The sequence below is a fragment of the Stegostoma tigrinum genome, chromosome 5 (assembly GCF_030684315.1).
Source record: "Stegostoma tigrinum isolate sSteTig4 chromosome 5, sSteTig4.hap1, whole genome shotgun sequence".
Classification (NCBI taxonomy): Eukaryota; Metazoa; Chordata; class Chondrichthyes; order Orectolobiformes; family Stegostomatidae; genus Stegostoma; species Stegostoma tigrinum.
In genome coordinates, this window is record NC_081358.1 from 58088774 (window position 1) to 58110884 (window position 22111).

The 22111-nt window shown below is 41.6% G+C and overlaps 1 protein-coding gene across 6 annotated transcripts in view; it reads right to left on the bottom strand.

Moving 5' to 3' along the window:
- neto1l (neuropilin (NRP) and tolloid (TLL)-like 1, like) overlaps positions 1–22111 on the bottom strand; it is a 222583-nt gene that overhangs the window by 65587 nt on the left and 134885 nt on the right. For 3 of the 6 annotated variants that reach the window (XM_059646009.1, XM_048528540.2, XM_048528541.2), the window contains exon 7: positions 12949–13177. The exons of the other annotated variants lie outside the window; for them this stretch is intronic. In XM_059646009.1, coding sequence (XP_059501992.1) covers positions 12949–13177 — 229 coding nt within the window. The remainder of the gene's footprint in view (positions 1–12948; positions 13178–22111) is intronic. 6 annotated transcript variants of the gene reach the window in all.

Sequence of the window (22111 nt, forward strand, 5' to 3'; positions counted from 1 at the left end):
AGAACGTCAAGGAGCTTAAGAGGGAATACGCTGGTTGGAGAACCGTGAAACCCCTCTTTGAGTCTCTGGGCAACTGGTGGGAGACAGTGAAGGAGAACATCAAGAGGCTCTTTGTCCTCAAGGGTGTTCGGAATGCGAGAGAGAGGCAGGGAAAGCTGTCGCGACTCCAGGAAAGGATGCAGAACCTGCTCCTTCTGCAGTTGATGGGGGTTGATGTCACAGAGGACCTCCGCGAGGTGAAGGGCCAGCAAGCCTCGCTCTTCGCTGCGGAGGCCTCCAGGATAATCTTCTGGTCCAGGGTCCGCTCCGTGGAGCAGTACGAGACGTGCTTGCGTTTCTTCTTTCAGGAGGTGCACAAAGAGAGCTCTGTGCTTAGATGGCTGAAGGAGGACGATGGCTCGGTGACGTCATCTTGGCCCGACATTTTGAGGATCAGCAGATCCTTCTATGCCGGACCGTACGACGCAAAGCCCACGGACAGCACGGCCTCCGAGTCGTTCCTGTCATCTATCACGGAGGTCTTAGACGACGGCACATGGGAGTGGCTGGACCGGCCGACATCCCTCGACAAGCTGACCAGAGCCCTCAAGTCCTTGGAGAGGAATAAGACTCCTGGGAGCAACGGCTTACCGATCGAGCTGTATTCCACTCTGTGGGACCTGGTCAGCCAGGACCTCCTGGAGGTGTACGATAGTGTGCCTCAGGCAGGGGAAATGTGCAAGTCCACGAGGAAGGGCATCATCACCCTCATTTACGAGAGGGAAGACATTAAGAATTGGCGTCCCATTTCATTATTGAATGTGGACTACAAAATCCTGGCCAAGGTCATAGCCAACGGGGTCAGGTTTGTCCTGGAGTCGGTGATTCACCCTGAACACTTCTGTGCTGTGCCGGGCAGGAAGATCGCTGAGAGCTTTGCGCTCATCAGGGATACGATTGCCTACGTGCAGGACAGGAGGGTGGACACCTGCCTCGTCAGCCTGGACCAGGAGAAGGCCTTCGACAGGGTCTCTCATGCTTACATGAGGGACATCCTCTCTAAATTGGGGTTCGAGGAGGGCATGCGTAATTGGATCTGGCTGCTCTACACCAACGCCGTGAGCGCAGTCTCGATCAATGGGTGGGAATCGGATAGTTTTCCCGTCAGATCTGGAGGCAGGCAGGGCTGCCCGCTCCCTCCTGCCTTGTTCGTGTGGAGCCCTTCGCCACATCCATCAGGAAGGACATGAGCCTGAAGGGCGTGACTATCCCAGGCAGCGAAGGCCTTCAGGTCAAGACCTCCCTGTACATGGACGACGTCACCGTCTTCTGCACCGATCGTCGGTCGATGAGTAGGCTGTTGGACATCTGCTGCCAGTTTGAACTGGCTTCAGGTGCCAAAGTCAATAGCGGTAAGAGCGAGGTCATGTTCGGGAACTAGGAAGACCGCTCCTGCATCCCCTTCACCGTCAGGACAGACTACCTGACGGTGCTAGGCGTTTGGTTCGGTGGAGCTGGGGCGTGCACTAAGACTTGGGAGGAGCGTATCATCAAACTGGGCAGGTGGACGTTCCGGTCCCCCTCCATCGCGGGTAAGAACCTGGTTGTCAGGTGTGAGGGGCTTTTGGTACTGTTGTATGTGGCGCAGGCCTGGCCTATTCCCTGGACCTGCGCCGCTGCGGTCACCCAGGCCATCTTCCACTTCATTTGGGGGTCGAGGATGGACCGGGTCCGCAGGGACACCATGTACAAAGACCTGGAAAACGGGTGAAAGGACGTACCAAATGCCACCCTCGCCCTGATGGCTACCTTTGTGTGCGGCTGCATCAAGCTGTGCGTAGATCCTCGTACGTAAACACCAAGTGTCACTACTTACTGAGGTTCTACCTGTTCCCAGTGTGGCGAAGAATGGGCCTGGCCTCATTGCCGCGGAACGCTCCGAGTAGTTGGACTGTCCCGTACCACCTGGCCTTCGTGGAGAAATTTTTGAAAGGAAACACCTTTGACCACAAGGCCGTCAGGCAGTGGTCAGCACGTAGTATCCTCGAGACCCTTCGGGAGAAGGAGAGGGTGGATCCCGTCGTGTGGTTCCTCACGCAGACTGCCAAAGTCGTTTGGCAGAATGCCTCATCGCCAGACCTTTCAAACAAGCACAAGGACATTGCTTGGCTGGTGGTGAGAGGGGCTCTGCCAGTGAGATCCTTTATGCACGCCCAGAATCTCTGCGCCACTGCACGCTGCCCTTGAGACGGCTGCCGGGGGGACGAGACTGTTGATCACCTCCTTCTGGAGTGTGCCTCTGTGCAGGAGGTCTGGAGGGGGATGCAGTGGTATTTGTCGAGGTTCGTCCCGAGCAGCTCCGTGATACGGGACTCCATGCTGTCTGGGCTGTTTCCCGGGACGCACACTGAGACCAACATCAACTGCGCCTCGAGGACGGTCAATGCGGTGAAAGAAGCTCTTTGGTCTGCCTGCAACTTGCTGGTCTGCCAGCTGAAAGAACTGACCCCGACCAAGTGTTGCAGACTGGCGCACTCCAAGGTCCAGGACTACGTGCTGAGGGACGTGCTAAAGCTTGGGGCAGCTGCCGCCAAGGTGCGGAGGGGAAAGACCACCGTATGAAACCCCTCGTCCAGAATAGAAAAAAAGGGCCCTATCTGGTAACTGGGCCCAGCTGGCACCTTCCCCAACTGGTCAGGGGTCCAACGGGGACTGTGCGGGGAGACGATTGCCGGGGCATTTTCTTTGCTTTTTTTTCTTCTTTGTTTTGTTTTTGCCTTTAGTTGGTGTACATACCCCCGGGTAACCCGGAGCAGCTTGCATGACTGGGTAGGTGTATAAATGTTTTATTTTTTGTATATTCTATGAATAAAGTATATTTTTTCAATTTAAAAAAAAGGGACGAAACGTCTGAAAACTAACCTTCCAGCTCAGTGAGCAAACTCACATCCAGAAACTCAACCTGAGCTACAAATCTTCTTAAAACTCGATAAGCAAACCTGCTTATTCCAGGTATGAATCTATTTAACCTACTCTGAACATTCTGCAATGTATTTACATCCTTCTTCAGGAAATCCAAAGCTGCATACAGTACCAAGATATGATCACAGAAAATCCTGTATAACTGCAGCATAACATTGTTAATTTTATGTTCAATTCTCTCAAAAAGGATAGCACCGTGTTAGCCTTCTTAATTAAATGCTGTTCCTGGAGATCAATGTTTTGTTTCTCAAGTGCCAAAATACTTAAATTCCACTGCACTTTGGGATTCTGTGGTCACTCTCCTTTTAAAGAATACTTCATTTTTTAAAAATTTATTGTTCTTGCTAAAGTGAACAATTTCACATTTGTCCAATTTATACTCCATATTGCAGATTTTTGCCTATTCACTAAACTCATCTATATCCATCTACAACTTCCTTACATCTTCTTCACTTTTGGATCCGTCATGGTTCATCTATGAATTTAGTTACCATGACTTTGTTCTCCTCATCTAAATCATTGATGTAAATTATAAAATGTTGAGGTATCAGCATCGACAAATGCAGATTTCCTCCTTTCACGTCCTGCCTATCGGACAAAGACCCATTTTTGCAAAGTCTGTTTTCTGCCAACTCGCAAATCGTCTATCCCTATAATATGTAACCTCTATCCCATGATATTTCATTTTTCCTGAAATTTTGATGTGGCACCTTTTTGAAATGCCTTCTGAAAATCCAAATCCATCTACGGGTTTCCCTTTATCAACATCACACGTTATTCCTTCGAAGAACTCCAGTAAAATGATTAAACATGATTTTCCTTAGATAATGATGTGAATTCTTCCCTGTTACCTTCATATTTTCCACGTGCATAGGTATAACCACTTTAATAATCAACTTGAATATGTTGGGAGGTATGGTGGCACAGTGGTTCGTGATTCTAACTTCAGGTGAATGTCTGTGGAGTCTACATGTTCTCCTTGCTTCCGCATTGGTTTCCGCGACATGCTCTGGTTTCCTCTGACAGTGCAAAGATTTATAGATTAGGTGGATTAAACATGTAAATATAGGGTCATGGGAATGGGGGAGAGGTGGGTTTGGGTGGGATGCTCTTCAGAGGGTCAGTGCAGACTCGATGGGCAGAATAGCCTCTGTCTGCACTGTAGGGATTCTATCTCACCCAACAGATGTCAAGCTAATTGTCCTATAGCTTTTCATTTTTTTGCCTTTCGCGGGGAAATTTGGAAAACTAACACTGATGCATCAACTACTAACTTTTGTTAAGATCCTGGGGATGCAATCCATCTGGACCCAGAGACCTGCCAGCCTGCAGCTCTTTTATTTTGCTCAATATCACATCTCTTTGTGATTGTGATTGTAATTTCACAAATTTCCTCTTCTCCCTTCCACATCCTGGTTTAGGATTATTACTGAGATTTTTCTTGTATCCTCCAGAGTAACAACCGAAGAAAATTATTTGTTCAGTCAATTTGCCATTTCCTTATTATCTATGATTAATTCCCCATTCTCACCCTCCAGAGGACTGCCACTCACTTTACTTACTTTTCATCTATTTAAATTCTTGATTTTCTCACATTCTGAGCTAGCTTGCTGTCATATTCTATTTCCTCTCCCTTGATTAGCCTTTTAGTCATTCTTTGCCATCCTTTATGTTCTGATCAATTGTCTGAACTGCCATTCAACTTTATGCTTTTCATTTAAGTTTGATTAATTCCCTAACTTCTTTAATTAATCATAGAAGGTTGGTCCTTCTTTTAAAATAAAAATATACTTATTCTGATTAATACCTCCTTAAATGTCACCACTGTGTTTCTACTGATGTGTCCCGTCACCTAGTATTCCAAGTCACTTCAGAGAGCTCAGCTTTCATGCCCACACTGTCACCCTTATTAGGTTCAAAATACTAGTCTTCCACATAATTTTCTCCCTTCCAAGCTAATGTGAAATTTAATCATATTATGGTCACTTATGTCTCAATGTGTTTTAATTCTGAGATTATTAATTAATCCTGTCACATTCAATGATATTGAGTCGAATACAACCTATTTTCTGATCAGTTCCAAAATGTGCTGTCATAAAAATTAACTCAAAAGCATTCAATGAATTCCTGATCCAGAGTGTGGCTGCTGATCTGATTTTTCCAGTTTATGTGCAAATTAAACTCACCATGGTTACTGCTGTACCTTCATCTGGAGTACCCAATATTTCTTTTTGGATTCTTTTGTCACAAATTTGTATTTACTGTTAGGTGACTTTAGTCAACTACTATGGGTGATTTCTTTCCCCTACTATTCCTCCTCTCAACACAAATTGATCCTACTGCCTGATTTACTGAACCAATGTCATCTCTAACTATTGTAAAAATGCCATCTTCGACTAACAATGTTATCTTTCCACCTTAATGTACTTTCCTAATTCTCTTGAATATCATACACCCCTACATTTTCAGGAAAAAATCTTTTTTCATCTGAAGCCATGTCTTTATAATGGCTTTCAGGTCTTATTTAACGCTTGCTATCAAGTTGTTAAATTTGTCATGACTGCTGTATACTTTCAGATGCAGAGCCTTTAGTCTTGTCTGTATGTTATCTTCGTAACATCCAATGTTAATTGCTGGTGTATTCCGAAGTTTCCTTTTCTGTCATGAAATTTCCCAGTGGTGGCCAGGAAGCACACAGAATGCAAAAGGGTAGTATACTCGAACCGTTATTGGGAGTGATTTTCCAGGATTGTGGGTCTAATGGGAAGGCTACCAGTGTAATGGAAGTATGCTTCCTCTGGCTGACCAGGGATCCATGGGAAGCTGGTTTTCCATGTCCCAAAGAGGGGGTCTTGGGAGTGTAAAGTGCCTTCATGGCCCCAATATATCATCAGCAAAACTAGATTATTCCCAATTCCAAATGTGGGTTATGTCTTTAAGGAGCAAGCTCTATTGACTGCCAACATTGCATCATTAATTTGGTCGAAGCAGGAAGATAGATTGTCATGGCAAAGTCTGGCTAATGCCCTATGCAAAACCTACTTCCAAAAGCAAATTTGTCTCAGGAAAAATAAAAACAAAAGTTACTGGGAAATTTGATTGGAAAAAAAAATGTATGACCATTGTGATCCTGCCAGTATCATACAGTAAAAGAGCAACTTTTTTTTAATTGTTCAGAGGGGTACCAATATCCTGGGGGGGATATTTGCTCATGCTATTCGGGTGGGTTTAAACTAATTCAGCAGGGGGATGGGAACCAAAATTGTAGTTCGAGTATACAAAAAGTTGAGAGTAGAGAGGTCCGAAATAAAGTTTCAGGGACGCATGATGGCACCAGCAAGCAAGAAGTTGGTTTGAAGTGTGTCTACTTCAACACCAGGAGTGTCCGGAATAAGGTGGGTGAACTTGCAGCATGGGTTAGTACCTGGGACTTCGATGTTGTGGCCATTTCGGAGACATGGATGGAGCAGGGACAGGAATGGTTGTTGCAGGATACGGGATTTAGATGTTTCAGTAAGAACAGAGAAGATGGTAAAAGGCGGGGAGGTGTGGCATTGTTGGTCAAGGACAGTATTACAGTTGCAGAAAGGATGTTTGGGGACTTGTCAACTGAAGTAGTATGGGCTGAGGTTAGAAACAGGAAAGGAGAGGTCACCCTGCTGGGAGTTTTTTATAGGCCTCCGAATAGTTCCAGAGATGCAGAGGAAAGGATAGCAAAGATGATTCTCGATAGGAGTGAGAGAGACAGAGTAGTTATCATGGGGGACTTCAACTTTCCAAATATTGACTGGGAACGCTATAGTTCAAGTACTATAGATGGGTCAGTTTTTGTCCAGAGTGTGCAGGAGGGCTTCCTGACACAGTATGTAGATAGGCCAACAAGGAGCGAAGCCACATTAGATTTGCTACTGGATAATGAGCCCGGCCAGGTGTTAGATTTGGAAGTAGGTGAGCACTTTGGTGATAGCAATCACAATTCTGTTATGTTTACTTTAGTGATGGAAAGGGATAGGTGTATACCACTGGGCAAGAGTTATAGCTGGGGGAAAGGCAATTACGATGAGATTAGGCAAGATTTAGGGAGCATAGGATGGGGGAGGAAACTGCAGGGGGTGGGCACATTAGAAATGCGGAGCTTATTTAAGGAAAAGCTCCTGTGTATCCGAGATAAGTATGTACCTGTCAGGCAGGGAGGAAGTTGTAGAGCGCGGGAGCCGTGGTTTACAAAGGAGGTGGAATCTCTGGTCAAGAGGAAGAAGAAGGCTTATGTTAGGCTCAGTTAGGGCGCTTGGGGGTTACAAGATAGCCAGGAAAGACCTAAAGCAGGTGCTCAGAAGAGCCAGGAGGAGACATGAGAAGTTGTTGGCGGATAGGATCAGGGTAAACCCTAAGGCTTTCTATAGGTATTTAAGGAATAAAAGAATGACGTAAGTAAGATTAGGGCCAATCAAGGATAGTAGTGGGAAGTTATGTGTGGAGTCAGAGGAGATAGAGGAAGCACTAAATGAATATTTTTCAACAGTATTCACTCTGGAAAACGACAATGTTGTCAAAGAGAATACTGAGATACAGGCTACTAGACTAGGTGGGATTGAGGTTCACAAGGAAGAGGTATGAGAAATCCTACAGAGGGTGAAGATAGATAAGTCCCCTGGGCCAGATGGGATTTATCCTCGGATCCTCTGGGAAGCCAGGGAGGAGATTGCCGAGCCTTTGGCATTGATCTTTAACTCTCATTGTCTACAGGAATAGTGCCAGACGACTGGAGGATAGCAAATGTGGTTCCCCTGTTCAAGAAGGGGAGGAGAGACAACCCTGGTAATTATAGACCAGTGAGCCTGACCTCAGTTGTTGGTAAACTGTTGGAAAAGGTTATAAGGGAACTTATGTTACTAGTGGTGTACCGCAAGGGTCGGTGTTGGGTCCACTGCTGTTTGTCATTTTTATAAATTACCTTGATGAGGGCGTAGAAGGATGGGTTAATAAATTTGCAGACGACACTAAGGTCGATGGAGTTGTGGATAGTGACGAAGGATGCTGTAGGTTGCAGGGAGACATAGATAAGCTGCAGAGCTGCACTGAGAGGTGGCAAATGCAGTTTAATGCAGACAAGTGTGAGGTGATGCACTTTGGTAGGAGTAACAGGAAGGCAAAGTACTGGGCTAATGGTAAGATTCTTGGTAGTGTAGATGAGCAGAGAGATCTCCTTGTCCAGGTACACCGATCCTTGAAAGTTGCCAACCAGGTTGACAGGGCTGTTAAGAAGGCATACAGTGTTTTAGCTTTTATTAATAGAGGGATCGAGTTCCGGAACCAAGAGGTTATGCTGCAACTGTACAAAACTCTGGTGTGGCCGCACTTGGAGTATTGCGTACAGTTCTGGTCACCGCATTATAAGAAGGATGTGGAAGCTTTGGAAGGGGGCAGAGGAGATTTACTAAGATGTTGCCTGTTATGGAGGGAAGGTCTTACAAGGAAAGGCTGAGGGACTTGAGGCTGTTTTCGTTAGAGAGAAGAAGGTTGAGAGGTGACTTAATTGAAAGATATAAAATAATCAGAGGGTTAGATAGTGTGGATAGGGAGAGCCTTTTTCCTAGGATGGTGACAGTGAGCACGAGGGGGCATAGCTTTAAATTGAGGGGTGAAAGAAATAGGACAGATGTCAGAGGTGGTTCTTTACTCAGAGAGTAGTAAGGGAACGGAACGCTTTGCCTGTAACGGTAGTAGATTCGCCAACTTTAGGTACTTTTAAGTCGTCATTGGATAAGCACATGGACGTACATGGAATAGTGTAGGTTAGATGGGCTTCAGATCGGTATGACAGGTCGGCACAACATTGAGGGCCGAAGGGCCTGTACTGTGCTGTAATGTTCTCTGTTCTATCTCTTCTGAACGGATATAGATAACGCTGGCATTTATCATCCAGCACTAGTTGCACTTGAGAAGATAGAGATAAGTTGCCTCCTGGAACTGCTGCAGAAGGGATTTTGACCCGTGGGTCACTGAAGGAACAGCGATATATTTCTGAGTCAGGATGGAGGACGATTTGGATGGGACCTTGCTCCCATACATCTGCTTCATTTGTTCTTCTAGACGATGGAGTTTGGATGGTGCTGTCAAGGGCGTCTCGGTGAGTTAATACAATAGATCAATGGTAACGGGATAGAATGTTGAAAGTTCTGGTGTAGTTGCCAATTGAACAAACTGTTTTGTTCTCGATGGTGGTAAGCTTCCTATCTTATGTTAGAGCTGTATCCATCAAACCACCACACCCCTGACTTGTTTCTTGCAGACAGGCTTTGGGAGTCAGGAAGTAAGCTACCTACAAGTCTCTGACCTGTTCTTGTTTATATGGCTGGTCAGGTTCAGTTTCTGTTCAATGGTAACCTGCCAGGATGTTGATTGTGGGTGATTCAGTCATGGTAATGCCATTGACTGTCAAAGAGTGATAATCTGTTAGAGGCAGAATTTATGAGGCACCAATGTTGCTTGCCATTTTTCAGCACAAGTCTTCAGATGGCACAGCCTGAACTGAAATTAAAATTCTATGCAATAGACAATGAAACCAGTCAACTACTCCCTGGGAGAAATGAAAAGATCCTCATCTCTTATTTGATTTGCACCATTTTGAGAATCTTGGCATGTTGAAGATGAAATTTCATATGCAGAAAAATTGTATAAATCAATTTCTAGTTCACAAAGTTCTTATTCGTTGAAGCAGGGAAAATGGATTATGATTGCACTACTCTACCTCCCACCCGCTCTCCCACTTTCTCGCTCTCTCACTCTCTTCCTTTCTTTCTTCCTGCCTCGATGCAAAGCCCAATGAAAAACTGACTGGAAAGAAACATGATCACATGCAAAGAACCTAAAAGAAAACTGCAATAGTCTCTGCCCTTGACAGTCCTAGACTGATTTCTGGAATGGCAGGACAAACATATGAAAAGACACTGGATCTAGCATACGAAGAGAAACTGGATCGGTTATGAGTATAGTCATTGGAGTTTACAGGAATGAGGGGGGAGATCTCATAGAAACCTATGCAGCTCTAACAGGACTGTAGAGGTGACCTGTACCTGGCTACGTAAGGTGACTTTTTGTACCTGACCACACTAAGTGGCCCATGCCTGCTTACAAGATGGCAGACAGAAGACAAGCAAAACTAAGCAACCTGCTCACACAGTGAAATACAATGTTACCTTTGCTAGAAGGTCGGTAAAAGAACACTGTATGTTCCTATCCAAGATAGTTCTGATAAAAAGATGGCTTAGGACAGTTAAATGACCAATCCCAGCTTTATTAATGAAATGGTGATTGTCCCAGTAAATGAATAATGTCAGGTGCCAGACTAGGTCCTCAAGCAGCTGCAAGGATAACAACTAAAGTCATTTTGTAGTAAGTAATTGCCTCTTTGAAGCTACCAGCAATATAAAATGTTCTAATCATAGAAGTTGGTTTCAATAGATAACCAGAATTTAATACAAGCCTTAAAAAAAGTAGCATAGATCTAAAGATTAACTAGCCTTAAAAGACACCTTCTCTTATGCCCTGAGGAAGGTAGATTGGTCACAATGCATAAATTACAAAATGTTGACAGTAGAAGTAGTTGTATAATGCTACACTTATATTAAACTTTACAAAGAAGTTAACCTTATGGCAATTAGTTAAAACTAACTGACTTTTTAATTTTACATTATGTAATTGGGACAGTGGGAAAATAAAAGGAGTATCTGAATGTAACAAAAGACAGCACCAAAACACAATGAGTAACAGAATTTGAGCTGTACTTACACATAAGCAAGCCTGATAAAGACTTGAAGGAGTACAAGCATTAAACATTTAGAATGCGAATGAATTAGAAGATCCCAAAGCCTAGAGATTAAGATCATGGGAACCTGGGGATGTCCATGGAAATGCTTGTTACTGATTTGGGGTCCCACAGGATTAGGTGTTTGAATTAAGGGGACGGACAAAGACTAAGTTGTATTTGATTACTTTAGCACAGAGTATAAAAATGCTGTATTTCTTTGTAAAAGCAGAGGGTGTGTCATTGATCTATCTTCCAAAGCCAGATTCAGGGCAAGATCTTTTGGCCCTCTCCTTGCATAAACCAGTTTCTACTTGAATAAACATCTTCCACTTGCCTGAATTCTGCCAGTCTTGTGAGTTTTCATCCTGGGTTGGGAAAAACACTCCTACAAGTACTATACAGGTTAAATACACAAATGACATTCCAAGTGACTGGTGGGTCCATAATCAGGGGTCACCGGACTAAGGACACTGGGTACGACATTTAGATTTGAGATAAGTAAAAAAATCCTTCAAGCAGTGAGTAAGTTGAGAACAAAAGCACTTGAGAGCAAAATATTAAATGTTTTCCAGAAGGAGATAGATATTGTTCTTAGAGTTAAAGCATCAAAGGGTATTGGTCAGAAGAGGGAACAGAGTCCTGAGTTAGATAATCAGCCATGAACATACTGAATAGCGGAGCAGGCCCAAAGGCAGCATGGCCCAGTCCTGCTCCTATTTTCTATGTTTCTAAATATTCACACTGAGATGATGACAGAATATCAGAAAGGGTGAACAACGTAACCAACAATTTATTTTCTAATCTAAATGTTAGGCGCAAAATGACAACAAACAGAAAGTAACACAAATTTGAGTTAAATAAAATAAAGGATGAGAAATAAAGTTGGAAAGAAAGAGCGATGAGAAAACAGAGAAAAGAGACGTAAATAGAAAGGAAGGATTTTTCTTTCAGTGTAGAATTGCAACAGACCTTGATAAGTGACTTACTTCTTACAGGAATGAAGTTCAATTGTTTCTGTTGGCCAATTCCAACACTGAAAAATTGAGCAGCATTGCATGAACTCATTTCTTCAAGACTGTTATGTTGACAAGTAACAGCCGTCAGAGTTTACAGTGAACTTAATATATATTTATTGATCAAATACTGCAATTTCTTGGCACTTGTGGGGGATTGAGGGTGAGCTGTCACTTTTGTGATGGGATGATGTGTTAATAGTGGTGGTAATAATAGTATCACTAATAATAGTGGTAATGTCATTGGACTAGTAATCCAATGAATCAGGTCAATTAATCTGCAAGGATACTGAGTTCAAATCCTACCACCGCAGTGGATGGAAGTTAAATTTAGTACGTAAAATTGGAATCGGAAGTCAGTCTCAATAATAGTGAAAATCCGTTTTGTTCAATATTGTCTTTTCAGAAAGGAAACTGACTACCCTTACCCGGTCAGACCAATATATTACACTACTTCCATTGTAATGCGGTTGGCCTCTACCAGTCTTCTGAAATGGCTGAGGAAGCTACTCAATTCAAAGGTGATTAGGGATGGAAAATGAATATTGACCTTATCAGTAATGCCCACATCCCTCGAAAAAGAAAAACAGATTGTTATGGAAAGGCAGAAATTGGCCAAAAATGTTGCAGAAATTTGCAACTCTAAAGTAATCACTTCCTCAACAGAAATTGTGGTTTTCAAACTTTTTCTTTAAAACCAGGTGGCATTTTCCCAGCAAGTTCTGGCCAATGACACCCTTCACTCAATACTCCAATACAATCATGTATTTTGATAGCAAACAGCCCAAAATCACTCATCTGGACCAATGATTTATGTAGAATTAAAACAACTGGTTTTGATTTCTTGTTAACTTCCATGAAGGTGGATTATTGCCACTATATCTGGTTGAACACAGCCTCTTAGGGTGAAACCTTTGAGAAAAAAATGATTCACTTAAAATATTGGCAAAGTTACTATCAAAATTGTGTTTTGTGCTTAATGCTACAATTATTTTGTTACTTCAGATTTTTTCTGCATGATCAGAATGCCAAACATAGATGACAATACTCTTTAGAGGATTCTTCTGAAGTCTCATGCTGATGTAGGAAACCTTTGTTAACCATGTACAATATGGCCTGGTCAAGCAATTTTAAGAAATTAAAAAGAATCCAAATAGTACATACGTTCTTGAAAGGATGTGAAAAGCATCTGGAAGTGACTGCTCCGACTTCCCTCATCAGCCCACATACGAATGACGCCTAACCCTGTGCGAAGCATCAAATCATTGGCTACAGTGCTGCAGAATTTGGCTTTAAGATCCTCCACTGCATTGCTTCCATCATATATTGCCACAAAATTGCGCTTACATTCATTTGAATTCTCCATCTCGTAGTCAAGAAATCTCAAATAAATCTAATGAAAAAAGAAAAAGGTTCACAATAATAAAGGGTGGATCAAAAGCTCTCTTTCAGCCCTTCAGCCTACTTGCAGAGCACATTACACCTTGTCAATTCCATTCTAAAGACACTAGTTCTGCATTTTTCAGTGTTTCATTATGATGAATTCAGTGGTGTGGCCAGTCTTCAGCAAGAAGAATGTTTAATTATAAGACAGCTGACTTTACAGGTCAAATGACTGCACTGCAAAGACAGTTTGTAAATTGACAAGTCATTAGAAATGGACCAAGTTTCATATTCCAGAAACCAACATGACTTTGAAATGAATGTTAAAAATTTAAAAAAAAACTGGAAGCTGATATCAAGTTGTTCAAATAGAGACACAGATATGATGAATTGACTTTGTGAATACGTTGACCAAAAGATAGATGATGCAGTTAGATTACACCATGGCGTATGTTTACTCAGAGACCTCGTGTGGCACAGTTTTTAGATTAGATTAGATTCCCTACAGTGTGGAAACAGGCTCTTCGGCCCAACAAGTCCACACCGCCCATTGGAGCATCCCACTCAGACCCATCCCCTATAACCCACATACCCCTGAACACTTCGGGCAAGTTAACATGGCCAATCCACCTAGCCCGCACATCTTTGGTCTGTGGGAGGAAACTGGAGCGCCCGGAGGAAACCCACACAGACACGAGGAGAATGTGCAAACTCCTAACAGTTGCAGTGGCAGTGTCCCTATCTCTGAGGTAGAATGTTTTGGTTCAAGGCCCACCTCCTCCAAATGTGTGTCCTAATGCATTTGAACTGGCTGATCAAAAATATCTTTGTGTTAACTCAGATGTAGTGGCTGCCTTGACCCCTGAACTCCTATGGCAAGCTGTAACTATCACCTAAAACCCAATTGCTACAGTTCCATTAAATCTGAGTCAGCACCCAAATCCTTTGGGAAATACAATTCTTAAACCTCTTTCAACAATCTACTGATGCCGATAATACTTTTATACACTAATAGGCTATTGACCAAACAGAATGTGGAATTGACAGACGACACAGGTGTTACAATCAAAAGAAGGGGCTGTTGTACACTTTACTTTGATTTACTTGTACTTTAGGAAGAATGTGTTGAGGAAAATGGGACAACTTGCAAGGATAACTTCAGATTTGTTATATGTTGATTAGGGCATACTTCCTTGAGTAACCATCAATGAGCACTGTACAAAATTGAGAACAGTGAAAGGGGACAGTGACTGAGTACTGACTAAGGACTAGAATATTAATATTTATATGCTATTGGTGGAATAGTGAACGGCAAACAGAGTACTAAGTCATACAGAGCTATAACACTTGTCCATTTTGCCTCACCTGGAAGATTTCAGATCAGAAATTTGAGTTGTTATGAAGATTCATTATCTAAAGCATCAATTAATAATATTGCTGACTGAATATACAGATATGTGATATATAGATCAAAGGGCACTGGCTACAGCAGCAAAAATGTTGTATTTGTAAAGAACAAAATGATTGAATGGAGACACCAATTCTGTAACATTTCTGAAAGAGGTCACAAGACCCAGTTTGTGAGTGATAAAAATGCTGTTTTGAACACAGTCAGAGAGAACTTTACACATGGGGAAATATCTTTGCTCTCTGTCTGTCTGTCTGTCTCTTTCTCTGGAATGCTTTTTAATCTACATTTGCACATTGAAAACTCATTGGAAGATCTCATTATCATGGGTGGAGGGTTTTAAAAGAACTAATAGCACTCTAAATTTTTGTCTTCAATAAAGAGAATTCAACCAGCATGACTGATCCAAGCAGAGACTTCAATGACTTTCTTTTCTGAATTTAACTGTTACCTGGTCAAAGATAACATTCTGTAGAGATATTCCTTTCTTTTTTCTCCAGGCTTGGCAGAATACATATCCTTTATTTGAGTAATACATATTTTGCAAAAAACAAATTATTTGCAACTTTAAGGAATTTGGTTGATTTGTTTCTGATACTGAACAATATACAGTCTAACGTACGCATAATTGGCAATGCCACCTTCCTTATAAAATTAAAATTGAAGGAGTGGGTCAAGAAAAGGAATCAAACCCACATCCTAACTGGGAGAATGACAGTATAAGAGGGAAGTGCCACTTATCTACATACCATTGATTCACTCCACCTTGCCTAAGTTAATTGAATCAATACAATTGTCAAAATGCTGTGGAATCTGCTTATTGCAATCATCCAAAGCAATTCCCACTCTGACCACACTAACCAACTAATACCACAAACTCAATTAGTTGTTTTCTAACGACATCTGATTACCATTGTTGAATCTGAGACCACTAATGGCTTCAGACAAAGATTCAATGGACAAAACTTTTACTCATTCAAAATCTATCATTACAATCCTAGACCCAACTAATATATTCTTGATACAATCTGGCACAGGATCAGAAACCTTTCTTTTTATTTAGACAAAGTGCAAGATTCAGTGGACTTACTAAGAGAATAGCTCACCAGACAATGAGATTATGGCTGACCTGATGTTCTTAAACTCCACTTTCCTGAATCATTCTCATAACCCTGGATTATCTACCAGATAAAATTGTATCTACCAACACCTTGAATATACACAACAATCTATCCTCCACAGACCTCTGTGGTAAAGAATTCCAGATTCACTACCCTCAGAGAGAGAAAAAAAATCCTTCTCATCTCTACCTTAAATGGGCGATTTCACACTTTATGATTTTACCCTCTGGTGCTAGACTCTTCCACAAGGGAAAACAGCCTCTCGGCATCTACCACGTCAGGCCCCCTAAGAATCTTCTACGTTCAAAAAAGATTCCCTCTCATTCTTTTAAACACGTGAGTACAAGCATAGCCTACTCAACCTCTCCTCATAAGAAAATCCGTCTTTTCCCCGAACTGTCCAGTGAACCTTCTCTGGATTGCTTCCAATACCAGTATATCTTTCCTTACATAAGGAGATCAAAACTGTTTGCATTATACCAGATTTGATCTAACTAGTGCCTTGTATAATTTTATACTATTTTTGTACTCCGTTCTTTTTGAAATGAAAGCCAGCAGTGAGTTTTCCTTCCTTTTTACTGACAGCCCTTCCTTACCAGTTTTGTGATTGATGCATGAGAACCCCTCTGTGCTGCAGATTTCTGCAGTTTATTCCCCATTTAAACAATTTTCAGCTCTTCTTTTCTCCCTGCCAAAGTGCATAATTTCATATTCCCCCACATTATATTCCATCTGCCAAATTTTTGCCCATTCACTTAACATTTCTATACCCTTCTGCAGACTCTTTTTGCCATTCTTACTTTTTGCCTCCCCACCTATTGTTAAACTTGACTGTAATATATCCACTTGTCTCATCTCAGTTATTAACAAATACTGTAAATAACTGTGGCCCCAGCACTGACTCCTGCTACACTTCACGAGTTACAGATTACCATCCTGACAATGCCCCCTTTATTCCAACGCTGCCTTCTATTAATTAGCCAATTCTCTGCCAATACACTTTCCCCAAAACTATGGACTCATCTTATTAAGCAGCCTTACATGGTGATACCTTATTGAATATCGTTTATTCATTCTGCTCGTTACTTCCTCAAGGGATTCTAGTAAATGTGTCAGGCATGATTTCCTCTCCACAAAGCTATGCTAACTCGGCTTAATTATATTGTGTATTCTACATGAACATTTTCTGAATGACACATTTTATGCTAAGTGGCTTATAGTTACCTGTCTCCCATGCTTATGAATAAGGGTGTTACATCGAACATTTTCCAATCCTTTGGGACTTTTCCAGAATCAAAGGATTCTTGGAAGATTACTGCCAATGAATTCACCATCTCCGTAATTACTTCCTTTAACACTCCAGCATGAAACCTATAAGGTCCAGGGGATTTGTTGGCCTTCAGTCCCATAAATTCCCCTTGCACATTTTTTTCTTGTGATAGTTATTGTGCTTATTTCCACTGCTCTCTTAATCCTTTGATTATCTCATGTCTTTGGAATCTGTTAGTGTCCTGTACCTACTAAAGAAGGATTCATCACATTATCAAAAACACAGTGTTAAAATGAAGCCTTAATAACTGCTTCTCATAAAGCAGCATCATATTCCTCATCACTGCAACTGCTGTTAATTGATTATTTCCCATTTCTGTTTTTAAAATCTCCCCTTACAGTCAAGTGTTGCTAGTTCAGCTTGTTGAGTGTAATCTACCACATTCAATCACTCAGGCTTTTATTCTCTGAAGCGCCTGAAATGCAGTTAAGGAAATGGAAGCAAGCAAAGATTGTACACAGTGCTCCTGTACTTTGGGCGGCACAGTGGCTCAGTGATTAGCACTGCAGTCTCATAGTGCCAGGGACCTGGATTTGATTCCATACTCGGACGGTTGCCTGAATGGAGTTTGCACGTTCTCCCTGTATCTGCATGGGTTTCCACTTGGTGCTCCAGTTTCCTCCCACAATCCAATGATGTGCAGGCTTGGTGGAGTGGCCATGCTAAATTGCCCATAGTGTTCAGGGATGTGTACATTAGGTGGGTTATAGAGGGATGGGTCTGGGTTGGAAACTCCAAGGGTCAGTGTGGATTTGTTGGGCTGAAGGGCCTCTTTCCACACTGTAATGATTCTATGATGATAAGCAGAGTGTTCAACATGAGAACATGGATTACCTTAGTATAATATATATGTCTATATCTAAAGGAGACTGATTCCTGTGGGTAATTTAATTCTTTTTCTTAGATTCCCAGCAAGCTATGAACTATGTTGTGGGAAAGCAACTGGGCAAATAGTTCCAGTTCAGATTCTTTCCCATTCTACTCAACACTGGACCCATCTGACTATTGGCATCTCACAGCCTGGCAAATGAAGTGCAATGTCTGGAGTAACTAGCATGTTCAATAATTCAATAGACCAGATCTTTCCACTGCACTCCTTCTTTTAAACCCTCATTAGTACAAATTGTAGGAAATACAATGCACTTGTTACAAGTTTAATAGCTTCCTTTACTGGCTGGCAAGGCCTTTGTAACAATTAACAATGTTAATTGGCTTAAGAATCTTTGGTTAATGAGAATAACAAGAAAACATATCTTTTGTTGAAAACCCTTGTGTTGAAGTGGTAATGGCACTTTCTATAAGCCTGGCTTCAGGTATCATAGAATTCATGCATTGTGGAAGCAGCCCATTTGGCCCATCAAGTTCACAACAACCCTATAAAGAGTATCCGCCCCAGAACCATTCATAGACCCCAACCTATCCCTGAATTTCAAAACACTAATCCACCTAGCCTGCACATCCTTAGACACTATGGGTTAACTTACTGTGGGCAATCCACCTAACCTGTGTGTCTTCAGACTGTGGGAGGAAACCAAAGCACCCAGAGGAAACCCTCACAGATGCAGGGAGAACATGCAATCTCTACACAGACAATGGATTGAGGCTGGAATTGAACCCCAGTTCCTGATGCTATGAGGTAGCAGTACTAACCACTAAGCCACAGTGCCATCCTACCTAATCCAGAGCTGCATCTCCAACAAAGAAAATATCCACAAATACTTTGTTTTGTGTGCTACAGAATGGGGACACAGTATTGAATAGATCATCCAATTGACCTTATCCATAAAAGTAAAATGGACCTTTCTTCTTAACAAGCACATTGACCAATTAAGTTTTTGTTTAGGGTTGTCCAGCAATTTCACTTGCTGGAGATAGGAAAACATTTGAATTTGTAACTTATTTGGGGAATTGGTGGGCAAATTTCAAGATGATGATGTTTAACACACCAGTAAACACGAATTTCAGATAAAAATCTAAAGAGATAAATTAATCATTTAAACAAATAATTCATTAACATGACCATTAACAAATGTCATACAGCAGAGCTAACTAATAAAATATTTTTTTCACATTTTTCAGCTAAGAAACAGAGCAAGGCTCAGAAAAAGATGAGGCCCTAAACTATGATCACCAGGGAAGGAAACAAGGACCCGGAAGAAACTAATGAGTTGTGTTTAACCAGCAATGACCTTAGTTGCCTCTGATAGTGTACACTCTGAGATGGACTCAGTGGAAATCACCTGAAAAGAGACTAGAAGTGGGTTGGCTTTCATCATGGGTTTGTCTTGTCTGTCATGTTCTTTGTGGATAGGATATTGCAATTTGGCAAGAGGATGGGGAAGACAGGAGAAGGATGATGTAGGAGGGGGTAGGGTAAGGTGTATATGTATGAGGTCCAGTCCCATTCACTCATTCACACTCCCAACACTCACCGTGTTGTCACTCACTCACTCATTTGCCCGTTGAGATCCCTCTATGACTCAGCTACTCATCTAGCCACCAAGCTTCAGCCTTCCTCCCAAGTCACTCATTCAACAACTGATTAAGTTCAATCCAATTCTTATTCTACCTGTTGGGCCCTCCCTATTCATTTAGCTACCCACCTGCCCACTAAACTCTTGCAGTCACTCAGTCAGCAACTGACACAGCCCTCTGGTTGCTTAGTCACCTGTTTGGTTCGCCAACTCACTCATCTAGTTCACTCACTTATTCAAATATCCATTTCGACTCCTCTATCCCTCACTCAGACTCTCAGCTGGCTCACCAATCATTCCCTTTTCCGATTATCAGTGGGAGCACCATCCATTAAACTGTTATCCCTAACTTTTCTCAAATAGTGCCCTCCTCACACTCAACCACCTCACATCACTTAACAGCATAAGGGACCCTCAGACCCTACTCCCCATCTCTAGCAGCCCACCTGTCATTCCCCTCCTTTCCAACCATCTTCTGCTATCTAGATTAACAACTAAATTAGGTACTTATGATGACTTATAATCATATCCAAAAACAACTCATGCCTCATGAGAAAGTAAAGAAGGGAAATGATTTGGCAGAAAAATAAATCCTCGTAAATATAATTAAGTAAAGATAATCAAACTGCAAGGTTAATGGCAGCATATACATGGGGGTACCACCACTTCCAAAGCCCACATTTCATAAACAACTGTTTAAAAATACTGGGCTGTTTCCAGGTGCTTAAATTAAAAAAAAGCGAAATGCCATGAAATAAAGTTAAATTATATCAATTATTTGCTTATTGTCAATGAAGAATTGGAACTCCAAGGATGCCTATCGATCTGACTTGACACTTAAAAGCACGCACAGCAGATCATGTTATGTAAAATCAGGCTTGATAATTAATTTTTTATCCTACTATGACAAGTTCATATTGAATGAAGATTGACAGTCTTGATACCTTTGGATCATAAACTGAACTGAACATGCTCGTTTTTGAAGGATGAGGTTGTAGCAGTGCTACATAGTCCTGCTGTGTTGCAGTGTCTCCTACTGTATCATAGTCAGAGCCTGGATTGATTTACAGGTGTAAGGAGGTTCCTGCTTCTAAAGGTTTAATGCTCTGTGCTGCTTAAGGGAGATGACTTGAGTCTCAGCTCCATTCAAGAATGTTCAACATTACTTAGCTTCAACATCCTATGAATTATCTACAGTCAGACTTTGCATCAGATCGACATAATAGCATCGCTCTTCAGAGGTTCTGCGTTATGCAGTTTCTTACATCATGAATAATCCAGTTTATCATTTACATATTTGAGTATTAACCCTTTAAATTACACTGATCACCTCCACCAGCTTCCATCCACCCAAAAATGCTGATCCTCAATCTCATTCCACCCTCTCGTCACAGCCTGTTACTGCTGATCAGTGGTACAATTACTGCCATAATGAAAACATTAATTAGTAACTAAGAAAATCATGATAAATGGGGTAACACATCAGAGTCCTCCTGTCTACTTAGTCATCCCTGATTAATCCTTTCTGTAGCCTCCACATGATCAAAGTCTCCAATGGCACCTTTCACATGCTGATGACTCTCATAACCTTCTATACTTTATTCCACAAATGATTAATACCCTACTATTTGTTTCTTCTAATCCCCAAGTATTTCAATTATAAGCAAGCTCTAAATTATCACATACAAATTTATTAGAACCTTGCGAATGTTGTTTTGATTTGTTTTTGAAAAGTAATATCAGTTGAGCAAAGACAAATAAAAGGTTGTTTGACAAACAATTAAAGTAATTGATCATGTTTTATGTGCTGGTTTAGAGCAGGTTGACCTGCTTTTTGTTAAATTCAATTAGTTTTTGTTCAGAGAACAATCAGTTGGCTATACAGCACATTGATCTAGAGGTTTAAGAGTGCATGCTACTTGCTTGATGAACTGGCATTAGCTGTGCATAGTTAATGGTCACAACCTTATGCCAAATTTATGCTTCTTGCAGCATCAGGAGGAACACATCTGAGGCATTCACAGGCATACAGCCCCATGATTTTCATTCATTAAAATTAACCATTCAGAAAATTTCAAGCTGTGAATTGACATCTTGTTCTCTATCAAGCCACTTTCTGAAAGAGAAGGGAAATTAGCCCTAACTAAGCCATGCATGGTCAAATTTCATTCAGGGAAATTTACAAGATCATTCACTGAATAGTTGTGGTTGGTTTGCTCACTGATCTAGTTCATTGGTTTGCAGATGTTTCATTATCCAGCTGGGTAACATCATCAGTGCAACCTCTGATCAAATGTTGTTGTGTTTTCCTGTTTGTTATTTAAACTTTGGGGTCTGTTGGAGTTGATTACCCGATCTCCAGTTTTTCTTTCCAGTTGTGTGTATATAGGGTGTAATTCTACGTGTTTATTGATGGCCTTCTTAGTTGTGAACAAGGCCTTTAGATATCCCCATGCTTGTCCAGGATCCTGACAATGTCCCCATCAAATGATGGTTCTCCTTGTCTGTGTACATTGAGATGAATAAGTATTGTTTGTGTTTTTTGTTGCTAGTTTTTGTTCGTGTATTATCATAGCCAGTTTCCTTCCTGTCTGTCCAATGTGATGTTTGT